General features: G+C 40.4%; 2 protein-coding genes across 21 annotated transcripts in view; both read right to left on the bottom strand.

Annotated features, from left to right (window-relative positions):
• Positions 1-21,630, bottom strand: part of plxna1b (plexin A1b) — a 284,396-nt gene extending 262,766 nt beyond the window's left edge. For 8 of the 19 annotated variants that reach the window (XM_088085701.1, XM_088085692.1, XM_088085756.1 and 5 more), the window contains exons 1-5: positions 21,299-21,630; positions 18,139-19,337; positions 17,089-17,150; positions 15,558-15,641; positions 13,187-13,238 (exon numbers count right to left, since the gene is read on the bottom strand). The gene's annotated coding sequence lies outside the window, so the exon portion shown is untranslated. Of the gene's footprint in view, positions 1-13,186; positions 13,239-15,557; positions 15,642-17,088; positions 19,338-21,298 lie in introns of all 19 variants that reach the window. The other 11 variants (XM_088085715.1, XM_088085712.1, XM_088085728.1 and 8 more) reach the window with 4 other exon arrangements.
• A 142-nt stretch (positions 21,631-21,772) lies between these two features.
• The window catches only part of chchd6b (coiled-coil-helix-coiled-coil-helix domain containing 6b), a 63,315-nt gene continuing 61,801 nt past the window's right edge, over positions 21,773-23,286 (bottom strand). For both annotated transcript variants that reach the window (XM_088085765.1, XM_042501514.2), the window contains one exon: positions 21,773-22,082. In XM_088085765.1, coding sequence (XP_087941891.1) covers positions 22,059-22,082 — 24 coding nt within the window. In that variant the 3' untranslated portion in view covers positions 21,773-22,058. The remainder of the gene's footprint in view (positions 22,083-23,286) is intronic.

The following is a 23,286-nucleotide window of genomic DNA, read 5'->3' as shown; positions in this document are numbered from 1 at the left end:
GAGGTCAGATTGGAGATGACTATTCATAGTGCAGACGTTATCCAGCTATCTATTCCAGCAAGGCACAAACCCAAGGAATTTGCTCACACTGGCCTCATTCTCACTGCAAAAAAAGGATTTAAAAAAATGGCACAGCTGTGGAACAATTAAGCTTTTTTGGACAGTGGAATCTGCAAATTAAAACCGCAGAGATTCCTAAACCAAGAGGGAAAAGAGACACTGCTGCAAACAAGTTTTTCTAACCCGCAAAGAAAAACAGAGAGAATCTTTGCGAGTCTGACCTGGACTTTCCCCCAGACGGATGTGTCACAGGGAGATGCATGCATTAATAAGCTTGTGGTCCAAAGTGCATTTTCCCGTCTCAAACTTACACGCCCTGAGAGGCCAATACACACACAAATACATCCCTCTGAAACACAGGCTTCTCCTTTCAGACATTACAACATTCCTGTTTCTCATACAGAGCCAGTAAAGGAAACACAGGCAGCAAAGGAGAGAGACAAAGCAAAGAGGACAACCAAACGAACAGAAATGTTCTAAGGTTGTTTCGTGTGTGTTGGTTTTCTTGTCACTGTTGACGTGCTGTGTTTGTGTTCCTGTCCTGTTGAAAACCTAACACCAGTGCTGGTGTCTACATCTGAGGCTCCATTTATACTGACAGAATTTCTGAATATTTTTGCACACTTTGTGGCACAAATCTGATGTTCTCATGACTGACTACATTGGAAAGAAACATCACGGTGTATAACTTTTCACTCTTCACAGTCACAAATAGATAAGGTCTGTCACAAAGGTAAAAAGAAAAATCAGATACTTGGTTTTTGTGTAAAGGCAACTTTGGGTTGAGTTTGCTGTCTATAAAAAGAAACTTTAAGCTTTTTTGTCAGCCTATTAGACAACATTTTAAAAAAAGCCTGGAAAAATATTTAATATATCAACTCAAGCAAAAGTTAGCATTCTGGGCTCAACTGAACTACTCATTTGTAAGCTTATATGTTGCATGTCAAAGACCTACTTTGATGCATCCTTGTTTTTGTGAGATTCATGGCAATGAAAAAAAAAAAAGTTGTAAAGCAGAGTACCTGCAAGTGCAGAATTTGCTTGGAATTTATGAAAATGAAAATGAAAATTCAATCTGCAGCAAAAATGAAAAACATGTTATATTGTGTTGCCCTTTTATTAAGAGTTGTTGCAGAAACAGTGAGACTGTTCACACTGTTGTTTTTTTTTAAAGACAGTTAAACTTCAACAAGGCTAGTGTGAAACCACGCTATCAGCTCTGTGTCTGCACATCAGCACAGCGGTGCTTTGAGTAAAATGGTGATGTAAGCATGCTAATATGCTCCAAATGAGAAAGCTAAAATGCCACCTAATGGACAAATAAAGAGAACGGGATACAGTGTTAAAGGCGGGGTCTAATTCATTTCTGTGGAAGTTGCTCAGTGGCATATAAAGCCAAAAAAGTGTGACTTCACCAAAATCAACCGCATCTTCTGTATAATTAAGCTCATACAGCAAGCGCACTACAGACTTTTGCAAGCCAAGCAGCTAACTTACAGTTTAGCCCTCCACAAACCTTAATGGAAATAAAATGATTTAATCTCGCGGCTCTTCTCGACCTTCAAAATGTTATTGGACTGAATCACTTTGCAGGGGTTGTGACACTCCAAAAAATGTATCCACTGATTTACAGATATCTCTTTCAAAATGCAAGTCTACAGAAAAAAAAGTCTTTTCGGGTCTAACGGCATCACGTGACAGGCTTGGAATGAGTAATTCCACTGTTCGGATACAAGGAAAATTAGCTTCAAAGCTCAGCACACTTCCTGGGGTCCTATGTTGAACCATCTTTCTTTAGAATGTTAGCATTCTAATATTTGCTGATCAGCATTACACACAAAATCTGTGGCTGATGGGAATGTTGTTAGTTTGCAGGTATTTGGCCATAAACAAATTAACGGACAAATTAAATTTTCTGATCTGATCTGATGGTGCTCAACAATAAGTCAAGGGGATAAGCAATGTTGTTACAGTTCATCTTTAAGAGGTAATTTCACTGCAACCCATACCTCAGACTAACAACACTGACATCCAAAGAAGACACATGCCAGCATGACTAGAAAGTAGGCTTGCAGGTTTGAAATCATTTCCTATTTTTATCATTTTAATATGAGCATTTGCTAGCAATCTCTCAAATCAAATCAACATTTTGCTATGAAAAATGGTACCACTGCAGAAGATAGTACACAGTTTACCAGGTCAAAAGTCTTTCACATCACAAACAGACCAGATCATCATTATGTTGTTTGTGTCTTGAGGAAAACTATCTGCAACAATAACGCAGGAAGGCTGCAGGGGCTATCTTTGTAGCAGTGACTATACACTGTGAGATGAAGAGAATAAAAATCTTGCGGCTGTGTCGACAAGTTCCAAAGGTTAAATATGGTGTGTGTGTGTGTGTTTGTGTGTGTGTGGAGGAGACTAGCATTCACCTCATGAATTATAATGTAAGCTGTCAGAGTGAGCGTGTCTTCAGGATCGTAAGTGGCCAGTTCATGTCAGGACAGGACAGCCTGGTGCTTGATTACAACCCTGCCTGTTAGCAGTCTCACACACACACACACACACACACACACACACACACACACACACACACACACACACACACACACAGAGTCACACACACTATGACCATGACCACCCAGTAGAAACCAGGGAGTGGCAGGTCCTACAGTGCCTCCAACTCCTCGTGTCCTGTTGATTTACATCACATCAGCGACAGTGCATTTGCAGAGAACTGATGATCGTGACATTAAATCACTACAACCCTGACTCAAATATTCTGTAACACCTTGGATAACACAGCATTTTTACAGGACTCACACTCGTAAAATATTAAATACAAATAAACCAGTGACACATTTGTATACAGTCTCCTCAAACCTGTGTGTGTGTTTGTTGTCCATATTTGTCATTTGTGTGCATGGGGTAGTGGGTATATATGATTTTTTGTTTTAATCATGCTCGGCTGCACCTGCGTGTTGTGAGGTACTAGCCGTGCCTACATGTTGTCTCCGAATAGCAAGTGACAGTGGGTACCAGACCAGAGCAGGGAGAGCCCCAAACAGGCAGTGTTGGTGGGGGGAGGTGAGAGAGGGAGTGAGCACCCGAGGGGGCTTACCATGGTGCTGGGCAAGACATGAAGGTCATGTCGCTAAGCATCAGATCAGCTGAGCCGCTGGCCTGGGTGGGGTGCGCTTGTGTGTTTCTCAAAGAGCGGTATCATGAAATGCTCTCGAGGCATCTTTGTGTTTCTTTGTTCATTGGGTTCAGTTTGGGTGGTTGAACCCTGTAGAGCAAGCTTAAAAAAGTTTTCAGAGGATCCAGTTTTCCAATTTCTGTCATCTTGAGACGACGGTTTTGATGGATGTCAAACGCATTCTGTAGCAGCGTACATGGCTGCATGTTCATATGTTACTTACAAATTCAAAATGATTCACTGTGAGGACTAAAACATATTAAGCTCTTAAAGCTCTTGTGACAATGCTGCAAAATGTCTCAATGTCCTAAAAAAAACATGATGTCTCAAACAACAGTCTCAAACAACAACAGTTTCACTAAGTTTCACCATTATCCCCTTCTGATGAGAAACTCAACTCAGCAATCTACATCACTGTGATGGTGATATGATACATATTAAATGGCGTCTGTGCTGCACTTTTAGGGAAAAACCGACAGATACCAAGACAGATACAACTAAGTTGCATCTGCAATTTCCCATACCTCCTTCGTGAAGCATTTGAGCATCTTTCAGCTAACTGTTTGGAGTTTTGAAGTAACTTTTATCTACTGCTACTCTTCTATCATTTTGATAGACTTTCTTGTTTCACTGTCTCAGCATGTCTCCAACAGCAGTTGCTGTTTTTAATGAAGCTCTGATAAATCCACTGCACACTATCCACCCAGCACTAAATAGCACACAGTCAAAGTAAGCAACTAGTTTATGAACACAGTGAAGCATTTAGCAGCTAAAGAGCCAGAAATTGCCATCAGGATTTGCTGAAAAGCAAAACAGAGCTAAAAGAGAGTCAATATTGGACTTTTATATTCGCCAGTTGACCAGAAACGCCACTCTAAATGTTAATGTTGATCTGTATGCTGGTCGTAATGATCATACAAATGCTTATAAATGTCTGATATTGGATGAAAACCTCATGAATGTTGAAGTTGATGTCATATCTGTTTACATACTTTTAGCCTGATAATTAGACTGCATTGCCATTTCTGCGATTCAGAATTTTAGTACAAAGCTAAGATTTTAATGTAGCTTGGAAACATTTTTCCATCCCTTGCTTTCAACTCCCACTGCATCAATTCATTAGTGTATTTCTTATTCTTAGCACCTGATTACAACAAAATGAAGTTAAATGAAACAAGGGGTGGTAAAAACATGTTACAGACACCTGAGTAACAGTTATACTGACTAGAATGGATCATATTGAAGCAACAGAAAGCTCCTTTGTGAGTCAGAGAATAAGAGTGGGATGAGAAGAAAACCAGGATGGGAAAAAGAAAACACTCTTGACTGCAGAGCGAAAAAATATCCATGCTACATTTGGCAGTTGGAGTTACCTTGATATTTCAACACTTTTGATAGAAGTTCTCTTGCAAGGAGAACATTTGTATTTGTGTGTGTGTATGTGTGTTTGACTGAACCTGTCAGTGAATCATCAAGTCTCCTCTCTACCAGTTCAATAAATAACCATTCCCCCAAATGCCTGCTTTACTCACAGGTCAATTTCCCCTGCAGTCTGACAGAGAGGACTCCCTGGAGAGAAGGGAATGAGTCAAGGAGCACAGGCTGCTTTCCAATATACAGAGAGGAGCTGCAGGAGGACCAGTGGATGACTCACCATTCATCCAAATGCTTCTCCACCTTAACCTGCCTGTTACTGTGACCCTCCGTTTGAAATATGTTGCATATCACCAAAATCCCTATTTTGGGGTTAGGCTGACACTACACATGCATGACATTTAATATGCTAAATTGATTAGCTAATTAATCATTTTGGTATGCAGTTGCAAAAAGAAAATTGTGTCAGATTACTGATTTCTTTAGCTGTGTAATAAGTGGGGTAATGTACAGAGGGGTCAAAGTGTGAAATAAACCCCTGCAGAGTGAACCCCTTTATTCTGCTTCATCTTTGGACTTGAACACTTTACATTATCTCCTGCACAGCAACTGGTAAGTATTTTATTGGTACCTGATTTCAGACAATTTCGCTATTGGGGCCATACTGAAAAAAAAAGTTGAGAACAAAGTCAAAATATTATGAGAAAAAATTCAGAATTTAATGCAAATTAAGTTGTACTATTTCAAGAAAACAAGTAATAATATTATGAGGTTAAAGTTGTAATTTTACTAGAAAAAAGTGGTAATATTACGAGAATAAATTCGCAAGAAAGAAAGTTGCGAATCAGGAAGTCACGTGACATGGTATAAATAGCTAATAGCTAATACTCTGTCATAATCCTGGTTAAATAAAGGTTAACTAAAAAATAAAAAAGAAAGTCAAAACATGGTTTTGCATGGCATCGTCTATGTAATGTATTTGTTGAGCATGTTTTGATCGCCATAGTTATGCATGAGCAAATGGATTTAAGTGTAAATACTAAAATCCTGAACAGAGCTGCACTGAAAAACAAACACATTTAAAGCCTGATCGGACCTCCAGCTGGTTGATTCTCTTCAACCACATTAGTACAGTTCAGACAGATGCAGCTGCTGATGAAAAACAGGAGAAATTCAAGACGAGAGGTTCACTGACTCTGTACTGTACATCATGTAAATATGTTGGTGAAAAAAAGGTCAAAGAATGAACCGGGACACGTCCTGTGGCGTTGTGTGCCTTACTATCTAATGGGTGACGACAGGTGTAGGTGCTAGCAGGGTGAGGGGAAGTAAAAGCCGAGGTCACGTGGAGGTCGAGGGCGGTGTCCTGACAGTCTCATGAGGATCACTGCCTGACCACTACACATCATCTTTTCACACAAACACACACAGCAGATGAGACTAGATTACTGAGAACATCTAATAAATCGAAAGAAAAATAGAAAACGAGGGAACATGATTTTCTTTGATTTCACAAAGGCAGTGGTGGAATGTAACTTAGTACATTTACCCAGTACTGTAGTTCAGTATAAATTCAAAGTGTACTTTACTCGACTATTTTATTTTCACTCTTCTTAAGTTAAGTTAAGTTAAGTTAAAATATGATGTTTAGTTATAAATGAAATTACCAGTACCAGCATACAAGCTGCAACAATAGGTTAATTAATCAGTCAGTCAATTCACAAAGAATTAACTGCCTATTTTAACTATTTTGATAAACATTCAAGTCTTTTTCTTTTCTTTTTTTTAATAATTTTAAAGGGATTTTGTTCCTATTTCTTTTTATAATTTTGAGTTTTGGAGTGTTTTTTTCCTAATTATTTTTTTCAATAACTTTAAAGTTTTGGGTGGTTTTTTTCCTTTTATCTTTTTATAATAATTTTGAGTTTTTGGTGTGGGGGTGTGTTTTCAAAGATTTGTCTGAGTATGGGTACTTTTTCTTTTTATACCTTAAGTACATTTTCCTGACTTTACTTACCTACTTTTACTTTAACATTGTCATTCGCAGGGTGGTATGAAGACTTTCACTCAATCTGAATATTTGGGGAGCATAGCCTTTCAAGCTGATTAAAGAGGCAGTTCATCCCCAAGTCAAAAAATACATATGTTTCCTCTTACCTATAGCGCTATTTATCAAGAATGTCTGCCTTCTCTTGAATATAATAGAAGTAGATGGCACTCTGCTTGTGGTGCTCAAAGTGCCAAAAATTTAAAAAGTGCCTATCTCTTTCTATAAAGCATGACTCAGTTACTGAAGATAATCCACAGATCTTGTTGTGAACAGTTTTATGTAAGCACTATTTTCTTTCTACCGATCTACACCCTCTAACCATATCCCCGCACAGAAGGAAGCTCGCATCTATTGCTAGCAAACCGAGCACATCTGAACATTCTAGTTGTCATCTACAGTTCACAAGAATTCAAAAGAAAAGTCTGCATTGCCCTTCAGTTCTCCATAAGTCTCCTTTTCTCAACCACGCAAATCTCATCAAAAGATATGACACTGAACACAACACTGTGATGCACCTGACATTACATCACTTTTTGAAGACCATCCTACTGTCTGTGAATGTCATCCCTCTCCAAACGCATCCATCTAGAGAGGGACATACTAATTCTTTTCACATTATGTGTTCCTTTGAGTTGATTCAAGTAAATCTCTCAAACCTTTGGAGTTTCTATACTTTTCTGCCAAATATGCTGTTGGTTTCTCCGTGACACTTCATTATAGTACTTGCACATTCGCCCCACAAACCTCTCTTCAATGCAATATCAGTCATCATGTATACGTTTACATCATTGAAGATAAAATACCCATCTATGCATGATTCGTGATCACAACTGCATAAAGTTAGCTTATGCTAACCCAGCAGATGTAACAAAAATGTGACACAACTGCATCGATTTGCTGTTCTCCCTGTGCAAGCAGCAGGCATTCCATATCGAGAGAACGGTTCATTCGGTCTGATTCAGTGGGTGTAAATGCCAAGCTGCCTGGACTCAAGTCCAATTTAATTGCTTCCCATTCACTTATCATAGCCGGCAACATGAGCAGTACCCTACAATAACAGTGAGTGGGCGAGTGGGAAAAGTCAGGGATTCATAAGCACTTGGACGAGTGACTGAAAGACCCATTACAAGTTGGACACGAAAAGACTCGTTCCAAAACATTTGTTTGTTCAATTTCATCCATCACTACATCCATCATCCTGGCTTGTAAATTTTAAACCAAACCAGTGGTTAACCTGCATGTGCACTAATATGAGCTTTTACATATTTACCATCTCCATGGCACTGCAAACTGTCACATACTGTGACATAATATAGAGACCTTTGGTGGCTGCACAGAAAGCCAGATCCCTGTAAAAAACAGCTGGGAGACATGTCTTTGTGGCCTTGTCCAAGCAGAAAGCTTTATCTGCCTTTCAAGGCCAGACAGAGGGGCCGATGTTCGCACATTAGAGTGTGACCTCCGCTAGCTGACAACGTGAGATCAAGCCACAGGCTGTGAGGGAGAACGTGTTGCATTTGGATCTGCAGCGTGGACGGAGCTCTGACACAAAGGTACACACACGCGGCTCTCAAATCCTAAGAAACACAAATATGCTCACCCTAAAATTCTCACACGAGCATTTTTAACCCCTGCATCAAAGCCTCTAAAAATCACACGAGCGCACGGACACACATAAGGGCTTTCAAACCCCCCCAACACACATACACACAGATAATGTGTCTTGATAACGTTATGGATGGATGAGTGAGCAGCTCCATAGAACAGTGATTACTGGCTGCTGTGTGTGAAAGGAAATAGATTAGTCACTGTCTCAGCTCTCTGCCTTTTAATAACACAACATATAAACACTCCTTTATGCTGTCTGGGTGGAAAAAGTAAACTCAATATTCAATGTTAGGCTCCAAGGAAACTGCTTTTTAATAGAGAGTGTGGCATAAAGAGAAAATAATGTGAATTACTGTGATATCCTCTTTGTCATCATGAATGCATGTGCTTTAGTGTATTACACAAATTTGAAAAACATGTTATAAAAACGACAACACTATGAAAATCATCAAGGCGATTATTATAGTCACATTTATGGCAACTGTTCTTTTGTGGATCTTCCTCAAAGAGCCTCACTAGTGAGCTATGAAAAAGAAGGATTTTATATAAAGTGTTTCTAGATAAAATGCAAAGAAAATAGACTGCGGCAGCCTGGCTGAGGTCCTTGACAGACATAAAATGCTAAGAGAGGAGAAGTTGAATGGAAAAATGTACCTTCCTTTGTGCGCGCTTCAGGTGTTACCGCTGCTCTCTCAAATCACAGGTGCATTCTGGGCAGATGGGAGATGAACCCTGCCTTGAGCAGTTTTTATGCAATCTATTTTTTTTTCACAGATACAAAGACAGATAGACAGACACATGGACAGACAGATAACAGGGAGCAAAAATATCAACTGTTTCCCATGATTACGTTCATATAAATGCTCCATTTTTCAATTCAGAAATCCATTGTCACACAATCCGAGAACAATAAGATTCACTGATTTGCTGGTAAAAGGAGTTATAATCCCTAAGTGGGTGATGGTGAAGTTGGTAATGAGTTTGACAGTATTTTCCTTCACTATCGACACAACGGCATGACGCTGATGAGCGTGACGCCTCCCCTAATCCCATGCGGGTGCTGAAGACAAGTCGTCTGACAGCCGACACACACGTGCGCTTGCAGAAAGGTGTCAAAGAGTCAGCGGCAACAAAGGGTCTTGTTTATTAACGGAGCTCGTCGGGCAACAAATGAAGCATGAAATGAGTATCTCGCACACAACACAGACATACCAGGTACTGTATGGCGAGGCCATGGAGGGAAAGAGGGAGAGCAACCTGTGTCATGCCGTGAAAACGCTCACAAACATACAGATAAAAGAATCAATTTCATGGGTCGTGATAGTAAACAGAATGTAGAGGCATCTGTACAACAGATTGTGTGACCCAGTTTATAAAGGCTGTGTATCGATGTGTGTGTCTGTGTGCCCATCAGAGAGTCCTGTCTGGTGTAAAGGAGTAGTTTGACATTTTGGGAAATACACTGAAAATGAAAAGATCAATACCACCTGCATGTCCATATGGTAAATATGTTATTGAAGCCAGCAGCCTGTTAGCTTAGCTTAGCAGCTAGCACGGCCCTGTCCATATTTAACAAAATCATCGCCTCTGAAGCTCACTAATTAAGATGTTATATCTTATATATATATATGGATTAATCCAAACAAAAAACAAAGTGTAAAAACAGCACATTATGGTTTTAGGAGGAATTATTAATGAACTATTTCTTGGCCGAGTGCAGTCGGCCAAGGAATAGTCCGGTACATAAGGTTATATACCTGTTGAAAAGGTCTTGACAGAGCAATAACAGGCGCAGCTATTGTGACTTCACCCACTGGTTTGTGGACTGCCGTTTTAAAGCCTCAATTTCTGCATTTTAGCCATTCCCATCTTGTTTTTTTTGGCACCATAAAAGACAATATTTGGACGAGAGGTTGGAGTTGTGGAGGAGCGAGTGGTGGATCTCATTCAGATACTGCAGAGATACCTCACAGCCAGCCTGTCACTCAAATATAAAGTCAGTAAGTTAGAAAAAAAAAAATCACCCCCCGCACAGTCGTCATTGATGTTGAATTTAGCAAGACCAAAACCATTTTGGGAATTTTAACATGGGGTCTGTGGGTTTTTACTCTGTTTTTGGAGCCAGCCTCAAGTGGCCTTTTGATGAACTGCAGTTTTTGGCACTTCTGCATTGGCTTCATTTTTCAATGGTTCCTAACCTATCTCTATATTAGGGCTGGGCGGTATAGCTTTAAAATAATATCACAATATTTTAAGGCTATATCGTGATACTCAATATATATATCAATATTTTTAAATGTCCTCTAAACTAATGTTAACTACTAAAATACAAAATAACTGAATGAACTGCAGTTATAGTAAAGTTAGAAGAAGTAGCTACTGTCATATAGTAAAAGTTTAATACACTACTGTTGTAATAACAATCTATAAAACACGGTTGTAAAAAAGTGAAGTAAAGTACTATTATAACTACATTTTAAAATGTATTGTTATGATTAAATTAATCAAAGTGGGACTCATGGTGCTTTTATTTTAAAGGACCTGGCTCGTCTCAGGCCAGAAGTGTTGTTGTTTTGCTGTGGACCTGAAGCATCCTGAAGCATCAACAGTTGGATTTTAGCGGTACCAGAAGGTTTAACAGATAAATCCTGAAAGTGGTGTTCATCGGTGGAGATTATCTCGCTAAACAAAATGTGTAAGTATTATAAACATTTGTTTACCACAGAGCTTATTTTTTCTGCAATGATCCAAAATCCAATGGAAAAATCCCTGAGGCTTTTTGACAAGGGAACCAGGGCGACGTTAGCTTCCGGGTTGGCCTACAGAAAAACGTCACCCCTCAGGCACTTCATATAGTTCAGTTATAGTTCAGGCAGTTATAGCACACTATATGACTCATGCTCTGCTCAGGGTATACAGGCATGTGACAGGGGGAGCAAACATTTGCTACCTTCCTGTCTGTGTTTTGAGGACAAATAGATTTTCTAGCAGCAGGTTGCATTTTCCTTGAAGTTACCAATTAAATTACATGGTCAGAAAATATATCATTATCAAATTATGGAATGTAATTCTAACTTTGAACAACATATCTTAGGTAGATCAGTGTTTAGAGTCATCAACAGAGCACATGAAGAAATCTGTCTGCTGCATCTATGTCTCTCTCCTTCAAAATGATTGACCTGAACTGACTGATGAGTACCCCTACCTCCCCTAATAGCGCGTAATACTTTAAATTAGGACCCAAGGCAAACATGATCAAAATAGATCTATCTATTGAAACTGCATAGGAGGAATTGGGTGCTTTTGACTGGGGTCTCCCAGGACCCCAATACATTAGTACTCCTAAAAATCACTAATTAAAACAGAAAACAATGATATGAAGTCATTAGGCAAACACTGATTGACAAAGTCATGAAAAATTGGAATGATAAAATAAAGCAAATGTGAGATATGACACAAGTATACCTCTGGGATCTAATTAATTACATTTTCCAACCTTTTTTGAAGAAACAAAGTTGAAATCTATCTAAATCTGACCTGTTTTACTAAGCAGCGCAATGACAGCAGGGAACCTGGCCTGCCTTTGTGTCCTGAAGCAGGAAACTCGAGTAGTTCCAGGAGACTACAACCTGTGTTGATCTCCTTGTGAGGTGAAAAGCGAATTTCCCTTTAGGGATCAACAGTGTCACAGAGAAAGTCTTTGCAGTGCTGCAATGAAAGGTTTGTAAGAGGGGTGTGACACAGGAATGGAGGACTCTGAGTGTAATGCTGCCATCTATGGGTAGAAACAAGCTTCCATTGATGTCTCAGCAGACAACACAAACTCCATCTGCTCTCATTCCAGAGGATGCATCCAAATCAGTCCCCTGCCTCCACCACAACCCCGTCAACTCTGTCTAATATGCCGTTATACCCACACAAAGCTCATTAAAACATTACAAAGTCCACATCTAAGCTTCTCAACCCGCTCCTCTAACAGAAGTTGACGACGCATGACCTGCAGGCCACTGCTGATTGGCATTCAGTTGCCCTGTTGGCACTGGCCAGCTTCTCACCTGGCAGACACCCTGCCAGCAGGTAAAGAGGCAGAGGGCATCATTCAGAGGTCCTTAACCCTGTCACTTATCTGCTACTACTACACACACAAACACACACACTTCCTACCTTCAGGGGATGAGTGCACACACTGCATCAACAAACTCACTCAGACATGGTGCCACATCCAGCTCCGTTCACGAAAGCGGCTAAATATTAATTTCCTTTTGCTGTCATAAATAGCCGCGCTTGATGGATACAGCCCACATGCCTATCATCAGAGTTAAATTGATCACAGTGTGGCTGATGCACATCGTGTGGTGGGGAGGGAAAGGCTTTCTGGAGAGTGATGGATAGCTAAAGTGAAGGCAGCTAATTGGAAGTTTAAGGTAAAATCACACTGTCAGTGGGGAGGGAAATTGGCTGTGTTTAATTTATGTTCTCTAGATGATTCCTGGCTGAAGTTACAAGATGAGAGACAGCACATATGGAGGTTTTTTTTTTTTTTTTAAAGTATTAATCATAAACAAGGAGCGGAAAAACAAAGCAGCAGGGTTGAAAGGAAAAATGATTTGATGTATTAAAACCAAATATTCCTTTTACAGCTTTCATGCTGTGCCAGTCTGTACCACATAATTTCACTGCTACAACTTGCAGTATGCCGTCTTCAATGGAAATTCAGCATGTAACTCCGCTTTTGTCCAAGTGATACAAAGGCTAGTGCCTGTCCCCAGTTAATCAAAGCCTCTGTTGACACAGGACGTCTATGGGAGGACGTCACGATAGAGGGGTTTGGTGTGTGTGTGTGTATGTGTGTGTGTGTGTGAGTGTGAGTGTAAGGGTGATCTACTTGTACTCACACTGCCTCTCTTCTCTTTGTGTGACAGACAAAGCCGATAGCACGCCGTCAATCTGGAAAGATAGGATCATTATACAACCAGCACCCTGCCATTATTGACACTACATTTGTGTGCAAGGCCATGAGTGACAGAGTGAGCACAGAGAAGGAAAAATGAGTGTGTGTTATAAGTCTGTCAAATGGTCAGTGTAACTGTTAGACCAGGCCAGTCCAAAGGTGACAGTGTCTTTCGAACTGTCCAGCTGCTTTTGTCACTTTTTAGGTGTAGAAATGAGTACAACATGAATGCAGCTGAGGTGAGACTGTTTAAAAGTGGGTTGTTATCCACATTTCATCCCACCGCGACCTTTCTACCAAGGCAAGCCTTTCACCCTGGTTCATATGAAGCTGTTTGGAACAGGTATAAATACATTTGCCTTTTGATTCGATGACACCTTGTACAAAGTATGTTTGTTTTAAGTGAACCCTGGCAGCAAAGTGTGGCTTTTACAGCTGCTATGAGTTCAGTTTAAGAAAGGAAAATAACTCCCCAAGTCCATCCTAAAAAAATTACTGTAAAGGTCATCAAGCAGTCATGTTTTTGTCAGTTATCCTTTTGAGAAGTGTTTTTCATCACCCTCTGAACAATTTGCCCTCTAAGTGTTATTGTTCACTTAGCAAATGCCTTGTCCCTACTTCTTTTATATCCTTGCACTTTACTAAATCACATTAATTTGTACAGCCCATAATTGCAGATACAGTCTAAAGGGCATCACACTGACTGTATTTTAATGTTACCAATGAACACAAAATCCCCCACCACACCTTACAATCCCAATCTGAGCTCAGCACAAATTGGTAGAAAATTGAAGAAAGATTGTCAAGGGTGTCATGCATGGAATAGAACAGACTACAATTAGATATTTATAACAAAAAGGCGCACTGGTGCACCAATATTTGAGTCCTCTAAGTGCCCTAATCATTTCACTTAGTCTGTTGTCCTCACTCATTCTGGTACTACTTAAGGTGATGATGCATGAGTGTTAACTGACAAATCTGGGTAAAATGAAAAACATTGAGCGCTGAGCAAAAAGAGTGAAGAGGAACGGAAGAATGTGACGTGAAAAAATTGATAAAATAATGCTGGTGCCAATTTCATCTTATTTGTTATTTAGACTAAAGTGCAATACTTGTTGTTCTCAAGGTAATTTCCTGAAATTGAATCCATCAGTTGGGTATAGTTGGCCAGTGTTTGAGTTTGTACTGATGAAAAACTATTTTTGCAATTAAACTTTGAACAACTAGCAAGTTTGTCATTTGACCTAAAAAAAATTAAAGTGAGTCACTAGAATGATTTGCTTCTCTCTAATGTGACACTTTCCTGTTGTGAGCAAAGTTGTTTTGATCATGAATCGTTTCCTTATTATTAGTAAGATCAGCACCAGACACAAAGGCATCTAACATTCGCAGGACGGCTTCATTATATTTTGTTTTTGTTTTCAGATTTTGTATCATTCTGTAGCCTTGTCTTTAGCGTTCCAGATGTATTCCAATTCAAAGTTTGTATGTTGTATGCTTTGGACTCAAAATGCAATTTTCTCAAGTACTTCTATAAGAAATTTCTCAGGTGACCTGATGTTGGTTTTTGCACAATGTAACGCTACATATACGAGTTACATTGTTTGTTTCTGTTCAATTCTGACAGTCACAAAATGACAAAAAAACGTAACAATCAAGTCAGCAGGTGGACCAATGACTTCCAACGCTGTAACGTACGTCCCTACTTTTTTGAATGCAAATTAAACCACTTTTTAAGTGTATATGAACTGAGAAGGCTAGGATACTCGCCGATATATTACACTTGGCCAATGCTTTACTCTGAAACCTGGATCGACGTCACTTTGCTTGTGCTGCATTCAGACACCTTTCACAAGTATTAAAGAATTAGAACCCTGAAAAAATCAGTGTAATTTCTAAAAAACAACATGGGGGAAGAGGCAATAGGCAACTTGCTGAGAAATGTTCCGCTAATCGTAAGAAGAGTAGATTTATAAAATTATTTCTAAAATGATGGAGTGATCTATAATCATCATTATTACATAATTACAATTATTATAATTATAATAATAAATAAAGCACTTTTCTAGGTCATTTTCTTGTCTGTTTTTTTAAGCTTTCTTTGTTTAAAACAGAGTTTTAGGCAGATTTTGTTTTGGTCATTAATTTCTGTCTTTCTCCTTTGTTTTTGAAAGAAACTCTCGTTTGCTTTAAAAGCAAACTGCACATTTTCTGTAACTGCAACTCAGCATAACCTCAGATACTCCTAGACCTGTTGCTCCATTCCCAAGGGTAGTTGTAGCAACGCTCTCTGGCATAATATCAAAATATCACACCTTGCTAGGAGCCGAAAGCATGATTGTCGATGGCAGCAAAATCCTTCTTCTCCCGGAAAGCTGCTCTCAAATCCTGTGCACAGCCTGGCAATAAAGAAATGTAGAATCCATGTTAGCCCCTACTGCTGGCGCAAGAGAAGATTCCAGGCCCTAAATACAGAATAATGAGGCATTAAAGTCTGGGGCTGAGGAGGGTAATAAGAAGAATGAAAGAGGGGGGTGTGGGGTGTGGAGGGTATGACGGGAGAAGGGACAATAGTTTCCTGAGGAAAGAAAGAGTGAGGGAAAGAACGAGGGTGGGGTGTGGGGGGGAGAAGGAAAGATAAGACTGGTGGCTTATCCTAGTTACTGGGGAAGGATTAAGTGATGTGCCACTTTGGTTTGGTGAATTTGTGTGCATGCATACACACACACACACAAACAGGCCTGCTCAGTCTTTCAGACGTGTGCACACCCTTTCTCTCATTCAATCACCCTCTGAGAGACGCACACACACCCAGGCATGTGCTGAGCGGGGTTAAGGAGCTGCGTTGCCCTCTGAGCCAGTCTTACTGGGCTGTAATGACTTTAGAGGATGTCGGATTCTTTTTATCCACCAGTGTAATATAATAACGCAGAAAGGAGGGAGCTATCTTCTTCGAGCTGCCTTTCCAGGCCTCCGTAGACTGTCTTTCTGGCTTCTTCTCTTTTCGCTACCTCACTAACTTTACCAACCATGTCTCTCTCTCTCTCTCTCTCTGCCCCCTGCACCCAGATGAAATATTTGTCCTTCATAACCTTGACCTCTTTCCCTTGTTCCCCTTTCTCCATCTTCACTGGTGTATCTGGTTTGTTCAGCCTGCTGCTTTTCTTTTTGTTCTCTTTCTTTCAAGGCTCTTCTCCTTCCCCTGTGTCGGCCATGACAGTGTAGGGTTCTTGAAGTGCTCCACCCTCAGTCACGTGCTTTGTCAGCCCCAATTTCACTCCACACACTTGGGTCAGGTCCCCTGCTGCTTCAGGGCCCCTCTGGTTATCTCTACATTCTCTCTTAAGTCCTACCATCCTTTGTATTCTGACTCTCCGTCTGTCTTTGTCTGTGGATGCTGGATAAAAAAGAAAGTGGGTTTCCCTGGGGGTCAAATGGAGACACGGAAGACGCTCAGTGCAGCTCACATCAAGTATAAAATGACGGGGAGTCATTTCTCTACTTACAATCAAAGGAAAACTCAGAAATTAAAATCATTGCAGTTTCAGGCCCATTTCGTGTTTTAGCAGCAGATTTTTATCCTATTAGGTAACCATCCAAATATAAATCACATGATGTCATTTCCAGATATTTGCAGCACGGGTGTTAGTATCTGTCCCTCAGGCTGAAAGAGGAGAGCAGGATGCTACATGGTTAAAGGACACTGCATTATGAAAAATGGGTGTGTTTAGCATTGTGCAATATCTTGTTCTCTCAGGCCACAGTCAGTGAATATGAGTCACAATCACTTATATAAATAACTTTCAACATCATTAACCTTTTCATTTTTTTTACTTTTTGACTCACCTCTTCAGGTTGTTCCTTTGACAGCAAAGGACAGCGAAGCAGCAGATTGATTCCATGTGATTCTGAAAGTATATCTTCAAATGTCAGAGACAAAGCTTATGGTGACAGCACTGATTGAGGTGTGGCCAAAAATGCTGATCAAGTCTTCAAGATAAAGATGTCAGCCAATTGGTATACAACACTGTGACAGACAGGACATAACTATAATGAGTAAAGGGTCGTCCACACCAAGACCTATAACTATAAAAATAACTATACTGACAGTAAAATTGCTGACTTAACTAGATGGTGCAGTCCACACCGCAAATATAAAGACAACAACAGTGGGGAACAAAATCTCTTGGACCACTTTCAGAGTGATGAACAATAGAAAACCTGACAGCCAATCAAAATCTATATATATTTACAGGGTGCCACGTTCATCATGGCAGAGACAACATTAACATTAAGATAAAAGAAAAACCCATACAGCTCTGTCTGATGGAACAGTCTTTATAAAGATGCTATCAAGATGGACATCTGGGATGTAACTGGGCTAACCTTTGAAATCAGTGTTTTGTTATTAACAAAGACGGAGACAGAGGTTTTCCTAAGCTGTTGTCAAACCTGGAGAGGGCAGTGCATGCCTGATGGCACTGTTTATAGACTGTAATCTTTCATCAGCATTGATGCTCACATTGTTATTATTATAGCTATTATTCTTGGTGTAGACAACACTATAATTACATCACAGTTTCTAATCCCAGTAATGCTGTCTATTTTACTTTAGGGGTTGGGTTGGTTGCCGTCTTACCAGTAGTTCGATTAGCTGTTGATATAACGTAATAAATAATTTAACAGACTACTTCTATATGTAATAGTAATTTCTAACATTTTCAAGTAACATGCACAATACTGGATTTTGATGAACTGGCCCTTTAATTTCTGTATAAATCCAAACTGACTTTACTTAACCGTTATTTTGTTGTGATATGGCAGCCTATGAAACTTTCACACATTGAACACAGATCTTATTCACAAACATTACAATGAAAGTACCAAAACACTCACCTCTCACACTCTCCTCCTGTTTTCTCCTCCTCTTCCTCCCTCCATGCTGAGATTGCATCCATCCAACTGCTTCACTGAGCTGCGCGTGTTTATGTGTACGGTTGGTGATTGTGGTGGGGGGTCTAATTCAATTCACCAGCAGCCAGTTCCAGTTCACATTAACACAGTTTAATAAAAGACTATTCAATTAGCTATAGAGCTCCATGTGAGCGTGTGCTGCGTGCAGAAACAGAACGGTGACTGTCATTGATGGAGCCACACACTCCAATTAGGCTCACTGTCGACTTCTCACATATGCAATGCCAAGTTGGCTGAGGGAAGAGAGAAGAAAAGAGGAGAGGGAAACGGTAGGGGTAGAGAGAAAAGTGTAGGGCAAAAGACTTGCTCCAAAAAGAACTAAGTACATGTGCAGGAATGTGTGTGTGAGCATTAGCTGACGGCGTGTGAATTCTACAAGTGTCTAACTTTACTTGAATTGATCCCCATTAAGTCTTTACAAAGGGCAGCAGTTTGTCAAAGTCTGACGCTGCCTCTCATTTGCTGACACCTCTTCAGCTGGATGAGAAAGAGCAGCCGACAAACAGCGTTTCAAGAGCCGAACAAAGGAGACGGCACAGGCTGCTAAAACATATACATTAGGCTCCGTGGCTGACTGTCAAACTTGTCTCTAGCTCGAGCTACGGGATGTCTGAGAGGTTAAAGCTCTGGCAATGAGTCAAAAGAATAGTTTTTCAGACAAACACCTGCGTTTAAGCGGGTGGATAAAAGCAAGAAAATTACTGTATGTTCGCTGCAGAGTGAGCATTACAGTTACTCCACCCCCCGTCAACACACACACACACACACACACACACACACACACACACACACACACACACACACACACACACACACACACACAAAAACCTTTGCTTTATGTACATTTTCTGCAGCCTTTTGTAGTCAACTGGGCCCAGTTATTGTCAAGGACTGGAAATCAATAGTGGCACACTGTGAGGCGTGAGCAGCCATCTTCTAACCTTGCACCATGCAGCTGTCTCCCCCCAATCAAAGCTGGGTCGGTTACCACGGCAACCTCAATCCCCAATCTTTCACAGTAATAAGGCGGGAAAAGAAAGGCATGGCACTGAAGGTGCTGGGTTGAAGCAGAGTCAAAGGAGAAGTAGGGAGTGAAAAATAAATCCAGTTCTTCAGAAAATCTGTAAAAAAATAAAATAAAATCGCAGGCACTGAGAGTTTCAGCTGTGACGTACATTTGGTGATGAGACTCATTCAGATCAAACAAACCTCGGGTTCCTTAAAAAACCCCAAACATCACCCAACCATCAAGATTGTGTTTATCTCATTTCACCACCAAACAGCATTCAAAACATCTCATAAAGCCCAGTCTTCCATTTTCCCCACCCATTGTGCTCTCTTATCCCATATATTGGTGAAATATCCCTGATACTTCTGTAATTCAGCCAATTTAATTAAAGGGGGTGGGTTTCTAATAAAAGCCAAATGGCAGATAGCAGTGCCTAGGCTTTTCAGGAGCTTGTTTAATCAGAGAATTGCTGAATGGGAGAAGGCAATAACAGAGTGAATAGAGGCTGGTATTTGTAAAGAAATGTCAGGGAGAGAGGAGGGGATATGAGAGTCACTGGCTGAAACCTCTAATATGGTGCTGGCTTTAATATAGGTAATATGTGCATCATGTCTGTTGGGTTAGAGCTGCCTAATCCCTGGCGAAAAAGTGGAGTTTGCGGTTGGAGGCTGGCTCACAGACACAGAACTGGACTGAGAGACTAATAGACACACTCATGCACACACTCTTCTGCAGATTTTCAACCAGATTTGTATCAAAACATTGTGGGTAGTATGTGTAAATGAACTGTGATAAACTTTCCCCCATCTAACCACTGCCCAGATATCACTCTACCGAATGACGTGAATTGATGCAAAACACGTCATCTGGCGGAGTTCAGCCAGCTCTCCTGGGCTGTTGCTCGAGTGGATCAAGAAACAGACCCACACCTCTTTCTCTCTCTCTCACAAACTCAGTCCAAAATCCGATCAAACGATAAAAAAATTGCATTGCTGTTTAAAATAAATCCAATTTATGTTACTGTGTTGCCTATTCCTTGTCTAAAATGTTTTCAAAAATATATTTTAATGCCCTGTTTTGCTGTAACAGCAAAGTGTTTTTGAACAGGTAGTGGTCACCATACCGTTTCCTGCACAGTGACAACAGAGGCCGAAAATGAGATCAAAAGGTAAAACTAAGCAGCTGATCAAATATAAATCAAGATTCTGTCAATGAGTTACATATTTCTTGCCTCAAATGCTTTCAGAAACATGTTTTAACTTACATCTTAACTGTAATACAAGATTGTTTCTTGACGGCTGGCTGCTATTTTTTCCACACGTAGCAGTGGGTGGGTTAACTGGTTAGCAGTGCAATGCATCCTGGTAGTCGTAGGTTTTCTACCTGTTGGGCAAAAGCCTTCTTTTTCTCTGGTCATGAAGCACCAATTTCAAAAGTGTTTGCATCTTTCTTCTGCACAGAAGGCCTAGTTTTATTAAAAGGTCATCTTTCCAGCAGTGAAATACTTCTTTAAATCAATTGCATTGGTCTCACTCTGCTAGATTTTTATAATAGAGCATATATTGTATGGATCGGTCAGTGGCGCTGTGAATGTTAGATCACGATCAATACCATGGTGGCAAGTGAGAGTCAAACCATGATCAATAGATCACTCCTCACAGCTATCATTAACAGATACACTCTACTGCATTCACATTGACTACCACTTGTGCCAATGTGTGTTTATATCCAGGAACAAGTATGAGGGCATATTTTCAAGTCCATTCATATTCTGTGTGTGTCTGCTGTTTTACTGTGTGCAATACGTGTGTGTGTGTGTGTGTGTGTGCGATAACAAGCCTCTGTCATTCTGAGGTTGCCCAACCATGTCCATATATAAGTGGAAATGCATCTTAACTGAGTCCCTCTCCTTCACACACACACACAGACACACACACACACACACACACACACACACACACACACACACACACACACATGCACACACACACGCACGCACACACACACACACACGTAGAGGGTTAAGTGTGTGAGTACACTGTAGTGCCGTGAGCCGAAGCTCTGTGAGCTGACCTTCTGGGTTATCTCGAAGGTTCCTCCACACCTTGCTTCTAGCACCAACCCCTGCTGTCACCATGGAAACGCAGCTAGCAGGGACAATATGTGGCCCGTCCGGTGTGTTGCTCATGTGCATGAATTCACGCAAGCACTTCTCACATGACGACACTTTCGCACATGGGTTCACTACAGTGAAAAAACACATGAAACACACACACATACACACGCATATTAATACACTTCACTATTCATCTGTCCCCCACTTCATTTATCCCTTATTTCCTTCACTCTCCGTTTCCTTCTCTCTCTTAATGAAACCATGAGCACGGCACACAATCAAGCCCCTGGGCCTGTGCAGCATTGTCAGAAGGGTGCACACGACCCCATTTTCAGTAGTGGAAGCATTATTAGCGTGCCGTGACAAGAGACAGCCATCCGCATTGCATGCACTCGCACGCGTACACATACACGACACAAAGACACACAACCTGCAGTCTCATCACCACCAGATCACTGGGATTTATTTCTTCGACGGCTGGGGTGTGCCAGCGCAATGTAACAATAAATCAACACATCATACACTCTGAAGTGACATGTCAAGATAATACACTCAAAAAACAAGAAGAAAGGTGAGTGGGAGAGAGGAGGGGGTTATTCAGTGATGGTGGATAAATAAATGGATGGATAGAAGGACAGTGGGAGGCGAGAAATGGACGGATTTGATATGCTCTCTCCTTCTTCACGTCTCCTCTTGCTTCTGCTTTCTTTGGGTTTCTTAGCCGTGATTCGTCAGCGCACTCTGAAAGGTAAGAGAGGGAGACAAGGAGGAGGGTAGAAAGAGAAACACGTCAAATTACAAATTTAAAATTCCTAGGACCCAAGGGGAAAATCAAAAAAGTTAAGATGTATCACAGGAAATACCAGTCCCTAACACAAAAAGACAGCAGCCAAAGAGTCACAATGCATATTATTAAAATGCCAACAAAGTATCACCTCTGAATATTTAAATATTACTAAGGGAGAGGTGAGCATTTCTCTTATTTTCCTGAAAACTAACTTCTACATTTGACAGAAAAGAGCATTTCCAACAAGAGAAGTTTCGACTAGTTTTCCTGACATCTAAACAGAAATTTAAACCAATAAAACTGGCTAACACCAGGCTTTTGTATTCAACGGAAAGGGTTGCGATCAGCATTCACTCCAATGTCAGATGACTGCAGTCATCGTGGGCATTTATTGGCTCCAGCTCCGATCAGCAGTGTTGGAAATATGACATTCAAGTTGACGTGCAAATTTTATCCCCTTTGCAAGTGAGATACAATGATGTGCCATTGCAAAATACTGTCCGTCTCCATCCAAGTGGCACTTTAACATTTTTCCAAATTAGACTGCAGCAAGATAGAAAGAGAGACTTAATTTGTAGGAGACATAAAGAAGAAGTAACCACACTAACATTTTCACTGGCCCCCATGCTGCTTGCCATTTTTTTTTCAGCCTGTCTTCGACATCAAATGTAACGCACCAGTTAAAAAAAGAATACAAACACACACACACCCAGATATAAAAGCATACTTGACTGTGTCAAAGCTGTGAACGCAGCTCTGGTCATTTGCAATGGGAAACGAGTATATTGCCTACTTTTAGTGGGCTTTCCTGGGTTTAAAAACCCATGTACATGCACTAATTATGGCAGAAAGTGATATGAAAGAACGAAAACACTCATGAAACAGTTAAAATTGAGCAGAAGCAACAAATTGTTCATAAAACTATTGTGGATATTATCAAAGCCATATGAAACCGTTACTAATATTATTCAATGTATATATGAAATATGTGGCACTTGGCACGGTGCATTATGAACAGTGTACATTATCCTACAAGCCCGAAAACATGTTGCATGATAAAACTCAACATATAACATTAACTGAAAAAAAATTCTTTAGTTAAGTAAAGAACATATGGAAATTTGCCTGATTATTACATCATTTTCACTGGGTGAACAC

The sequence above is a fragment of the Plectropomus leopardus genome, chromosome 2 (assembly GCF_026936395.1).
Source record: "Plectropomus leopardus strain MGB_pleo_1.0 chromosome 2, ASM2693639v1, whole genome shotgun sequence".
NCBI lineage: Eukaryota > Metazoa > Chordata > Actinopteri > Perciformes > Serranidae > Plectropomus > Plectropomus leopardus.
This window is presented reverse-complemented; position numbering and strand designations above follow the sequence as displayed.